At 36.6% G+C, this 13480-nt stretch overlaps 1 protein-coding gene across 1 annotated transcript; it reads left to right on the top strand.

Moving 5' to 3' along the window:
* The first annotated feature begins 5984 nt into the window (after positions 1–5984).
* Positions 5985–9518, top strand: LOC103702455 (ethylene-responsive transcription factor 1-like). Its single transcript, XM_008784898.4, has 3 exons — positions 5985–6408; positions 8254–9167; positions 9292–9518. The coding sequence occupies exons 1-2, from the start codon at positions 6156–6158 to the stop codon at positions 9123–9125; spliced, it is 1125 nt and encodes a 374-aa protein (XP_008783120.2). The 5' UTR covers positions 5985–6155; the 3' UTR covers positions 9126–9167; positions 9292–9518.
* Positions 9519–13480: the final 3962 nt, after the last annotated feature.

Below are 13480 nucleotides of genomic sequence, written 5' to 3'. Positions count from 1 at the left end.
AGGTAAAGTAGCAGTCTGCAGTGTTTCTTACTGGTTCCTCTATATTTCGTCAGCTATTTCTCTCAATAATTTATTGCACCGTAGTAGCTATAGATCATGAAAAATGATGTGAATTCATAATATAAATAATTTTGTTTTTCATATAGCTTCTCATGGTGGTTTTGATGGCTACTTATCATGAATTTTATACTTTCTAAGGCGGAGGCCTAAATTTGCTCATAGATCAACATTAATCATGCATCACATACCAACGTAAAGAAAAATTACATGTTGCTATATGAAATTTGTACCTTAATATTGTCTATGATTTAAGGGGTGTACATATACCATTCACAGTGCTAGGCATCACCAGATATCAAAGTTTAGGATAATGACCTTAATAATGTCGCACGGTACGCACATAACCATACACATACACATATACACACATATTATACACAATAATTAACATTTACTGATTGCCTTTATATGATAAAAAGATAACGGCTAATATTTGAGATTTTTTCCAATTCAACCAAATGAATAAACACCGATGTTCGAGTTCTTATTCGCTAAGCAAGAATGCTTCCACATTGGTTAGTCCCTTATCTCTTAAAGTGTCACACCTACATTTACCACCAATCGTATTGGCAGCATGAAGCATCTCTACCTAAACTTAGCATCTCATGCCCAATCCTGTTGATTAAATGAGCCTACAGTATTAGCCGAACGTGCTAGGTTTCTAAGAATTCCAACTATGCTCCAAAAGAAAGGACATGAGTCCAAGGGATCAAGATCGACCTCACAAGAATTAATTAAGAGGAACGTGTCGGCCACAAGCTTCTACATCCAAGTCACCATTCACTGAAAGATCTCGTGAATGATTGAATTCAAGATATCAATTTAATAGGGAGTCACCATTCACAAAAAGATTCCTGCAATGAACCTGGTCTCATGCCATTTTCACCCACCGACTACAAGTTGCATTATAAAACAAGTTGATACCGTTTGCCGACAGCGGGGTTGCTTCTCTGTAACCTCTTCTTCCCCGCCCCGTAATTATCTCTTTCCTCCTTCAGGGCCTGTTCTTCCACAACAACGACAACAACCAAAAAAAAAGGGTCAAACTTTCTCATTCGCCAACTTATCTGCATTCTTCTGCTTCTCTAGATGGGTAAGTTTTTTTTCACCTGAATAGCATTTACCAATAAAATGAAGGAATGGTTCCAAGTTTTGGGAGTATCTCACCTTAATTCACATTCATATGATATAGGATTCAATATCAACCTAGTCTAGATTTGAGAAAGCTTGGAGATCAAAAGATGAACCGCAAATAGACATATTAAATTGAATGGTTTGCTTGAGAAATATATATCAATATTCATTTTGCTTCAACCCAAATTCTCAATTTTATATGAGTGCATAAATTGGCAAACTTTATTTACATATAAATAATGTCGTACCCCTGCTAACATTTGCAAGCATTTCGGTGTGATTCTTATGATCAAGATAAAAAGTAAAATTAGAATACAAAAGAAAAAAAATAAAAAATGAGATGGACTGGATACATCTATTTATCCATGCATTCATACAGCTAGCGATACTAAGGAGTTGAAAAAATGCAACTTGTATAATTTTTTCCTTTTTTTTTAATTGCAGGCATCCATCTAGAAAGAAAAAAAGAAAACTCGTTTAAGCTATACAGCTTTTCAAGTAAACATTTCTTTCGATATACATAGAGACTAGCACATGCATTAATTTGAGAGGTGGTGACAACAATATATCCAGCATAAATTTGAGAGAAGGCGACAACATTATAATTTTTCTCCGAAGCAGCTGAAACATAAAAAGTGGCTGTATATATGTATCTATATACACACACAACAAAAGAAACTAGCTAGACCAATTTCTTGTAGATATGTCCAAAAGTTAAATAATTTTCAGAAATTTTACAGGCCATAAAGAACAGCTACAATTGACAAATGAACAATCTTAAAAAAACATTAAAGAACATGATAGTTTTGTAACCCCAAATAAAAACAGATATAGTATTCTCAGTTCTTGGCAAGATGACAAACTTAGGTTTGAAATAAAACAAGTGGATTATAACTAAACCATTTGATCATCATGACTCGAGGTTCTTATCCCAACAGCCACGCCAAAGGCCTCTAACCATATCCATATTTCTACAAAACAATATCAAATGAATTACCTTAGCACACCCAAACCAGACCCACTACATCTTATCTTTAAGTCTAGACCACATCCTTATCTCTAGACAAATTGACCCCAAACGAATCGACTTAATAGGCTCAGCTTGGATAAACCATGAAAACTTTGTTGCACTAGCTATTAATTGAACACTGATTGTGAGTCGGAGAAATATCATCAGATATCTTGGGCGCGTTGGTTGGGCCATAGTCAAGTGGTTTCAGCTATATTTCCATATAATATAGTTGTTACGCAACATCATTGCGTGGACATCTTTGATTTCTTTTCCCTTTCCTTGACAAATAGATAATGACAAATGCATCAGAAAAATTTGTTCTTTTTTCTTATATATCTTGGCCATCTCTGTGAGACAAAATTAAGGGCAACATGGAGCATGGAAAAATGATGCATGGAAAAACGAGTCCAGAGCTGGGTTCATGCATCTCCAAGAATCCTTCTTGTTTTTTTTTTGCTAAAAGAATCCTTCTTGTTTTCATGACAGAAATATAGAAGAATTCAATCTTAAAACTGCAGCTAAAGGAGACCAAGAGAACTCGACCCATGCATCACGCTCTGTAATCCTCGGTGGGTCCCGCCCTAATTTGTGCTCGCTGCTTTCCAACCTGCGTTCCTTGCTTTGTGGCAGATTCCGTGCATACGCCAATTTTTTTGACCATGGAGATAATTTTGACATTGATATTCTGATAATTGAAGTGAATTGAAAGGTGTAGATCTCTATTTAAAGAGAGAATAAAAATTAGAAGAATAGTATATATATATATATATATATATATATATATATATATATATATATATATATATATATATATATATATATATATTAGTGATGCAGATTTAATTATTTAAACTACTCTTCTGCAAGTTAAGAGATATATGCTTCTGTAGCTAATGTGTGAAGAAAATAATTGCTACCGACGAGTGTGGAAATGCATAGGTGCGAGCTTTCCAAACCTTGGCTTAGTAACGGGATGCAGTTCTTTTTTTAATCTTTTCGGGTTTTTAGTTGCGATGAAACTTAAACATGCAAAAAAAAAAAAAAAAAAAGCAGCTCATGGCAAGTATCCTTGTAAGCAAGATCATGAGACAAGCAAAGAAGCACGTCTTTATATAATTGTATCTGTTCTCATCCTCATTCATTTTCTGCCTTTTCTACATCGTGTATCCTTCAAATCTAAGCGCATTTTAAGACTTCTGCTTGAAGAGGTAAATTGGGTGATTTCTTTCAATGTTCGAGCAAGGAGGAGGACAAGTATTTTCAACCTAGGTGACTAGGTCACGTGAGTTGGTACTGCTATTCATTTGCAAATGTTACCAATTAGATACATATTGACTTTGATTATCGATATAGATTCATTAAAATTTAACAATAATTAATAATTAGTAGTTAATAATTTAGGAGAAATGCTCCTCTTTTTGGATGCATCTTTATTTCAAAATAAGAATATTATGCCGGAGATAGTGTGGTAGTGATACTACCTAGGTAAAATATAAATTTGGCCACTTAGGTGAGATAAATGTTAGCTAACTAGAAAAAAGAAATTTTGATAGGGAATATCATATTCCCCACAATCTATGATCTTAATGAATTTTGATTGGCTTTGCCTTTTTTTTGTTTTTGCACAATCTTTATGCTAGTTGAACTTGATATTCTCTAGTTCATAGCGGAACTAAATTAATAGTGCAAAAATTTATCCATTATGTTCTTTATTAAGGAGAAACTAAGATATCACGTCTTGTGGTCAAATGGTCGACCAACTACTGCTTTAAATTAGGTGGGTTGCTCGAAAGAGTCAAATTGCTGAATAAATGGCAAAACACTCAGATGAAGAGATGATAGGCCATTTCAATGGCATTCAAACTTCCCACAAAATAAAATCCAACCGAGGAACATATTTCAATGAGTAGGTTCTTGAGAGGACTTCCAAGTGCAAAGGCACCATTAATCTAACCATTCCCATGTGAGAAGGGAAAAGGAAAACAGTGATGAACAACCCAAGAAAATATTATGCCAAGAGCAGGATATATATAATATTTTATACATAATACTTTAATTAACCCAAAGATAAAATAATTGTTATATACTCGCCTCAAAATGAACATGTTTTGATGAAAAGTACAAACCAAAATTAATTAACTATTTAGTTTGTGCCCCAAAATTATATAGGCTTCATTTACCCAACATGTGAGCCAAGTACTTGGTAGACCAAGCACAAAAAATCTGACTAGGGTGGACAAAAAGAGAAGCATCACGTGTCAAAGAAGACCAGAAATGTTTGACCAAGCATGGGTCTGATTTGTAAATTTGGCTGAACGTGACCAATTGTTGAATGTAGATCTACATCTAGATTCTAGATTGTAAGCCTGCTACTTGAGGGGAAAAAAAAGTCCTCCCAAGCCGCAATAGACTAAATGCTAAACTATGCACTGAGCAACTCCAAAGAAGAAAGCCAAATCCAGAGTTTGTTTTTTTCGCGTGCCAAGAGAAGATCCATCTTTCTTCATATAAATTCAGCATTAGATTGACTGCTTCAAAATCTATATAGATGGATGAATGAAGAAGTTCAGAATGCCCCAAGAACTGAACATTAATGTCATGAAAAAAAATCAATCGTTTTTTCATGCGAGAGACGCAACCTAAACTAAGAGTGCAACGAGCCAATATCATCTCTGACCTTAATCAGTAATGTCACAAATGTATGAACAAAATCTGAGCCAATCCCCGTATGGACTTCATAATGTGATACTGTAATCTTAATAGGTCAGCACAAAGTTTAAAACCCAGTCCGGGAACTAATACAATTAGAGCTGAGGGCCCGAGAATTGTCACTCCGCACCAAGAATAAACCATTACTCTAATGCATGTGTTTAATATTTTATTGCAAACCTAACACCATGGTGGCATTAGGGTAACTTGACACCACCTATATAAATAAATTGCAGTACATCCTTCCCTCTGGAATTCTCTACTTCTAAGTATTCTTTCATGATTATTAATTTCATCATGTTCACTTCATAATTACCACTTTATATTTTTACCATTAAAAAAAAAACCATTTTACATGCCCCAAACATCCCCATCTTAAACCTTTATTCTATTTTATTCCTTAATTCAATCCAAATCAACCACTTCCAATCATTTGAACTCTTCGCAGAAATTAATACTACATTCTCATAAAAGATTAAAAATAGATATATTCATGAGAATAACAAATATTAAACATAAAAACAGTTAAGAGAAAAAAATTTTCACGTCCTCCTTCAACAATATTTCTATAACATATATCACTATCGTGCTCCCATTTATTAAGGATTTGTTGGTATCAATTTTATTTTGTGTTTTCTGATCTTTAAAAAAATAAAATAGTAAAAATATAGAAGCATATTTGGTAAGGTAATTTTTATTTTAAAATTTTAAAATTAGTTACAGGAATTTCTAAACTTTTGGACAATTGAACTCAGGTACCAGCAATTTTGTTTTTGATCTTAAAACAATATTCTTAGTAATTTCTATAATTACCATATTCCTACTTATTTAATTTCCCATAGCTGGATACATAGCTTTCTATGATACTTATTAAGTTAGTATCACCATATATTCCTACTTTATTTTTTTGGGACAATATATTCCTACTTATTTAATATCCTTGGTATCACTTCATAGTTTACCACTTCAATGAATACCCTATCCCGTTTTTAATTCTATCTTTTAATGAATACTTTATTTTTTCGGAACAACCCCCGCTTCTCTGTCCCTCAGTAAACACCAGCTTATTCTTCTCTCCTAAACTCATCATCATTTATTTATATTACAAAACACCCCACCTTCCCCTCAAACTCTTTCCGCCAGAAACCTTTCTTCCCTTCTTCTCTACTCTTCTCTTCACCAATTTTCTCTTCTCAGAACAAAACAAAGTCCGAAAAAGGCGTCGCCTTTGAGCTTCGAGATGTGTGGTGGTGCGATCATCTCCGACTTCATCCTGCAGCCGGCGGGCTCCCGGCGGCTCACCGCCGACTACCTCTGGCCGCACCTCAAGAAGGGCGGCGGCAGCAAGAAAGGCCGGAAGCATGAGGTGGTGGAGATCGACGACGATTTCGAGGCCGACTTCGAGGATTTCAAGGACGAGTCCGAGGAGGACGAGGAGGCGGAGATCGACGTCGAGCCCTTCGCTTTCACCGCCAAGGCTCCCTTCTCTCGAGGTAATCGGAGAAATTCTCTTGAAAAGATTGTTCTTTTGGCCATTTTCTTCGTCTTCAGGGTACCTTATTATTATTAATTTTTTTTATGAATTCTAGCTTTCGCTCGAAATTTTATCCTTTTTGGCGATTTAGCGTAAATGTGTCTTTTTTTGTTTCTCGGCGAAAAAGTGGGATGTTTTCAGTGATTCCTTCTTCTTTCGAGCTTGCTATTGTTGTTTGTGGATTTTAATTTATTTTGGATAGAATCTTTTTCTCTCTGTTACCTTTTTTTGCCATCAAAGGAGCTTTCTTCTTTGGGACTTGTTATGTATAAACTGAAATGAGGTTATGTTTCTTTAGGGTTTGAGTGAGAGTTTGATGGATCTCCATTTTTAGCTTTTTTTAAAGAAAAAAAAAACTTTGGATAAAAAAACTTTGGTTAGATTAGATTCTATAAAATCTGTTTATTCCGAGAAGAACGGTGGAAGAAAATCCTATGTGAGTAAGGGGTACAATAATACTTCTTGAGTTTTGCCCTTTTGGGTTTCTCTCCTCAAGTATTTTCTTGGAATTTATTGTAATTTATGCTATATGGGCAAATCTTTTGCTAAACAAATATTTGCTCCTCCCTAATTTTGCTTGATTTAAATTGTGAATTCCCTATTTCAAACTATTTTTATATGAATTATGATTATTTTCAGGCTCCTGTTTCCATTTTTTTCTCTCCTCTTTGGTGAAGACTAAAGTAGGATGTCACTTTTATTGAGATAAATTGTTTAATTTGTGTGATTCTTTGTCTTTAAATTCAGGTAGTATCACCCAAATTAATCTGCTCTTTGACTAATCTTTTCGCCACCTTATATCTGACTTATTTCCTCCTCTCCCTTGAGTTATTCCTTCAATTTCATCTTTGTTTATAGCTATTGCATTGTTCTGTTGTTTGATTTGGTGCATGGTTGTTGTCTTACTGCCGGTTTTGCCTTGTCAATGTCTATTTTATGGTTTCGGGATTGTAATCAGTTCTTTTGCCGTCCTTCAGTAATATTATGTTTCTAATAGATGAGTTATCCAATATAGAGATGAGATCTACAGTGAATAATTATAAGTATATAGAATTTAAGGTGTGCTGAGAATTTTGTCTTGCCTAGGATGTTGCTGGAAAATCAGAGTCAAAGATAAATGTAAACAAAGTTGTTGATCATAAAAATGTCAGGGGCAGGAGAAAATTTGTGTCAGGTTGTTCCCTTTTGTTTGTGCAAAGGGGAAATGAAAATGATGTGTGATTGATTTGGAGGGTGGAAACTAGAAACCAACATGACTCATTATTAGTCAATTATGGTTATCTTTCCACTGATCTGATGAAAGTAAATGTCTAAATTATTAGATCGGATGGAATGGTGGATGGATCTGCACTCTAATTGCCACCTCTCCTTGCAACAAAAATTGTGAAAGTGAAAACAAAAATTATGTTCAGTGCAATTTTATGTATAGACAATCAACATCAGTCCTAATGTTTCCTAGAACTTAATTGTTGATGGGAAAGAAGCTTGGAATCAAAGTGTTTTTGTGCATGGAAATGGCATGGGATCTTGTACCTTAGTACTCATATTTTCTATTATTGCTGGCATGCTTCTTTGGTAGACTATACTCAGACAGAAGAGTAGCAGAATTGAGTTGTTACTTCATAAAGAATCCTGTAATCTAGGTTAAAATCTGTTTTTTGTCTGTTATGTGTGATTGAACTTTGTATGGAATAATCTGTTTCCTCTTAATTAATTATCAGAAAGTTGAGATCTATGTCTGTTAGAATGAAAATGTCCCCTCTATGTTACTTTCTGTCTTATCTTTGTTCTCTTTGGACTGCAGAGGGCTCGATCACTCTAAAATCAGAAGAATTAAGTGGGCCTGCAGCTAAATCAGCCAAAAGGAAGAGAAAGAATCAATACAGAGGAATCCGTCAGCGTCCATGGGGCAAGTGGGCAGCTGAAATCAGAGATCCCCGCAAGGGGGTCCGTGTTTGGCTAGGAACATTCGACACTGCTGAAGAGGCTGCACGAGCTTATGATGTTGAAGCCCGTCGTATCCGGGGCAAGAAAGCTAAGGTGAACTTCCCTGAAGCACCTGCGAATGCCCAAAAGCGCCGCCACAAAGCAAATCTGCGCACACCAAAACCAGCAACGACAGAGGAACAGAAGTTTGATCAGTCCTTAAAGTACCTCAATAACCCAGATTATGATTTCCATTCCTCTATGGATCACATGGAAGTGAAGGAGCTCACAAAGCCTGAGTACCTGAATTCCCTTCCCTCGCTAGGATCGTCTCCATCTTCCGGGGGCACTGGGTTAGTGAATTTCCTCTCTGAACAGGGAAGCAACTCTAATGATTGTTTGGACTTCGGATGGGAACACGAGACCAAGAATCCTGAGATTACATCGCTTTTTGCTCCAACTATAACTGAAGGTGATGAATCCAGACTCCTGGAACATGGTAGCCCTCAGAAGAAACTGAAAAACAGTTCTGAAGAAGCAGTGCCGGCAGATGAAGACTCTGCAATGAAACTCTCTGAGGAGCTATCTGCCTATGAATCATTTATGAAGTTCCTGGAGATCCCTTATCTTGAGGGGAGTGCAGACGAGTCAATTGACAGCCTCTTCAGCTGTGATGTTGCTCAGGACGGACAGAGCACTGTGGATCTCTGGAGCTTCGATGACCTGCCCATGGAGAACTGCATTTACTGAGGGATCCTGGTGTCGGCCCACTGGTTCTGTAAAAAAGATAATGTAAGTATAGCCATGATCGTTTTGGGTTTCTAAAGCCATGCTAGTTTTGCATGTTGCTTTGTTCAGTCTTCATGAAAAAGTGCCTTTTCTTTCATCGCGTTTTATTTATTTATTTTGGTTTCAGGAATTAATGTCGATGGATGATATGGAGGACCAGAATTGTTTGTCAGCTGCAATCAGTTGAATTGAATTGTTGATTATTAAAGTACCTTTAGGTATAATATCTTGAGTTTTTGTACTGTTTACTCGTGAAGTGTTTCTGCTTTTGAGTACTTGAATTTGGATCTGTGTTATTTGAAGACATTATGGATATCTCTGAAAACTGAATGAATGCTTCTTTAGTTGTATGTGCATCTTGATGCTATGGTAGATTGTGGACTTTTGTTTGACCTGTGCATTTGTCCTGCACTTGATTCCTCCTGGTAGTCTTTTCATAGGCTGAGCTGTTTATTAACAAAGATGGCAGATAGAAGGTTGCTTCACAGCTGCAATTTTTATCGGGTGCGGACGATGGAAATTTGAATGGAACTTGGTTGTGGCGGATGCAACGAGTATTTTATTTTTGGTTCTTTGGATGGATTCCTTCGATGGTGATATCTTGGCTTATCCAGCTGTTTGCTTTCTAGGCAAATGGCTGGCCATTGTTTGAGGGGTACAAGGAAATGCTAGTGAAACGTGGTTGGTTTTGCAACTCTGGATCTGGTTGGCGGCAATTCAGAAATAGTCCTGGGTCTGGGAAAGTTTTGTCTTGGTATGATGTTAATGCTGTGTCCTGTTGCGAATAGCTCAAGGAAAAACTTCCAAATGGTTTCCCAGATTCTCACGTCAGGGCAGTTATGTGGTGGGGGGCCTCTTCTGGCCTAAAATATTGGGGAGTGAAGGAGAAGAACAGGAAGTATGAGATGGCATGCATCACCTTGGGGAGATCTTGCGTTGATCTTGGTTCGTATGGTCTATCCCATGGCTCTGTTGAGCACACTGAACATATCTTGGTGCAGTGTAGCTTTGCAAAGTTGGTTTGGTCAGATTTAAGGACTCAATTTCCATTGATTCCTAACATAACCTCCCTTCAGAGCCTGGTGGAATTTTTAGTGGATCATAGAAGGAAGGTAGAGTTGGGGACGCTGATATGAGTTATGCTGGTTGGGTCCTGTGGTTGAAAAGAAAATGAACGATGATTTCAAGGAAGACAGCAAGCTAGAAGAAGCAATCCATCTTTGACTCGGCGACTGGCTGTTGAGGTACTGGATGCAAATATATAGTTCACTAGAATGGTTAACTTGCGGCACCAGAATACTGGCAACTTAATGAGCTCACCTACTTCAACCCAGTTGGTTTTTTAGGACACCCTTATCCTGTGGACTTGTGAAGGTGAACTTAGATGCATCGTGGAAGGATAGGAAGGTGGGTGCAGGTTTCGTTATTCGTGATGAGTATGGTGATGTTCTTCAGCCGGTACAGGATCGTTTGATGCATTTACAGTGCCTGAAGTTGAATTGAGAGGATTGACAGCAGCAGTAGAAAAACTAGAATGCATGAAGCTCTGGTTGGAAGGTGAATCGTTAACATCATAGATTGGACTAATGGATGTCGTAGTAATGCTGGTATGATTCTAAGCCATGCACTTCTTATGGACGTCATATAGCTCAAGCAATCCTTAAATTTTTTTCGTGCAAGTCGTGTTCAGAAAAAGCAATCAACCAGCTGATAGGCGTGCAGGAGAGGGAGTCAATGAAGACTAGTCTTCGTGTAACATGATTCTCTTGGATATTCGGTCACTGACTCACTTACCCTTGCTGATATGATTTGTGTTTTCTATTTAAGAATGTAGTTTTCGTGGGATTTCCCACTCTTTATCGCCCAAAAGAGAGAGAGAGAGCCAAACATTTGGAAACTGTCGGGGCTTCTATTAGTCTTTTTCCATGCCTAACATTGAAGTTGCTTTTTGTTTCTCTTCTTCCATTGAACTTCTCGATGGTCATGCGAGTTCTAGTCTTCATTAGGTTATATTTGGTTGCGTGGTATGACATCAGTGCCAAACCTCACACGCAATTGTAGGCAAAAAGCATCATGGTGCACCAAAAGTAGAATTTGCATGGCTGGACATTGCATGACTCATATGGAGTTGATCGTTTTAACATACTTTTAATCATTTGTTGGTACCATGTCTATTTTCTTTCTCTTGTTATGTGTTTTTTTTGTTGTTGGTAAACAACTTGTTATGACAAGTTTTTTTTTTTTTTGTTTGTTTCCATCTTACGATAATTATTTCCTAGATAGCGTAACATTTTGACCCATCCTTCAGTTAAATGAAAGAAGACAAGCCCATGCTTCCTGTAAAGCTGATCTTTTTTCAAAAAAAAACAAATCTAATACTTTGGAGTCATATCCAATGTCAATCAGAACTAAAACTCAGCTTAATGAACTATCATACAAAATTCCTAATTTGCTCTATGTTCATGCTGCCCAAAATCATAAGGAAAACAACTTTGGCTTGTATCAATTTCGCTGGCCTTTTTAATTTTTGATTCGTCTCTATTTTACGAAATTGACGATGGGCTACATTAATTTAATTTTTGATGGAATGGAGGGGGAGACTCATCCACCCGCATTATAATTATGCATGTTCAGATATTTTAAAATTTTATTATTTAAAATTTAAATCTAAAATCTTTAATTTCTAAGTAAAAAAAATGCAATCATAAGAATTAGCTGGAGTATTAGACTAATATGCCGGAGCATATTCACTTCTGATTCCAAATTCTAACTACTCTTAGACAAATGTTTTCAAACATGAGACGCTTTCTACCCTAGATGTCAAAGGTGGAAGATTAACAAACTCTTAGAACACGTCCTAGTTCAAGAAATTTTAATCAAATGGAACTTGTTTGGTGAATTTGGTTGAGTTTTAAAAAAAGAAAAATAAATAAAAGAAAATGATAAGGGCACCCTCGTGGATACCTGTAATTCTAGGGGCGTTTTATAACAAGGTATATGTTTTTTCTAATTAAAAATAAGACGGTGTACGGCGGGGTAAGATGGCAGGCTTTTTTTTAAATCATCGTGAGATTCCATTTTGATGCCATGATGGTTGTCAGATCTGACTCAAACTTGTCCGGGAGCTCTGCATCCGACAAATATGTACTCCTACACGTGGGCTGTTGCTGTTGGATCTTGACTTCCCTTGATCTGAGAGCCTCTGTCGCACGTGACGGGCAGGGTGTCGGCCGCATCGCAGGCGTGGGGCAGACTGGGAGGTACGTTTGCCTGGGCAACCAGCGGGCCCCCCAGTTCCCGCCTCCTTTTCCCTCCGCGCCTTTCCGTCGTCATCACTCCCGTCCATGTGATATTTTATGACTCTGGAATAAAAATGGATGACTCATATACCAACCATTTAATCGAGAAAAATTTTACTCTCATGTCGATTTCAAACCCAAATTTCTCCTATCATCTTAGTATTTAAATTCTATTTCAATCTCCATTCCAATCTCCACCATAAACTAAATATATATTTTAAAAAAATGATTATTCTGATTTCTATTCCAATCACAAATCATACATTTGTTTTCTTCAACTTTATAGCTTTTTTACTAAATTTTTTCTCGACTTTGCCGGTTCACTCTCTTAAATATACGACCAAAGCTGAGAAGTGTTTTATTTTTATAATAAAAATCAAATGTACTCTATCGTTCTTACCATCCTCCCATTTATTTCCCAGTATATACCCTAGACAAGTTTCGATCCATCTATAAGACTGTGACCCGACTTGCAAGCCTTATCATAAGAATAAATACATCTGTCTTAATTTTTCCCTCCCTCTTTTTCCTCTACAAACCCTGTTTTGTCAATCCCACCACCATTGCCTAATCTCTATCACCTCCTCTCGCCTCTTTCTTTTCTTCTTTAAAACCTTTAAATATAAATTTTGGATGAATTATTTCAGTATCAAGACAGTGTTTTCATGAAGTCGACTTAACATCATGTTCTAGCAAACCAGATTACCAATTTATTCATCATTCTTCTATCCATGCTTATCCTTGTATTGTTGGAGTGTTCACATAGGTAAATGCCCTTGTTTATCTTTGTATCTGTAATCTTACAGATATTGCTTAAAGTCAGCTCTCGATTGAAATAAATTTACACCTCATCTAAGGGAAGAAGAAAAGAGAGAGATATACTTGCTTATGCAAAACTACTTTATATTGCATACTGATTATGTCAGACTGGACCACTATATAACAGTAAAAATAATAGAGAAGGAAGAAGGAAGAAACTTCAAGGTACGCCTGTAAGTTTCGGTTGGCTGATTGAAA

This window comes from Phoenix dactylifera, chromosome 6 (assembly GCF_009389715.1).
Source record: "Phoenix dactylifera cultivar Barhee BC4 chromosome 6, palm_55x_up_171113_PBpolish2nd_filt_p, whole genome shotgun sequence".
Lineage (NCBI taxonomy): Eukaryota > Viridiplantae > Streptophyta > Magnoliopsida > Arecales > Arecaceae > Phoenix > Phoenix dactylifera.
This window is presented reverse-complemented; position numbering and strand designations above follow the sequence as displayed.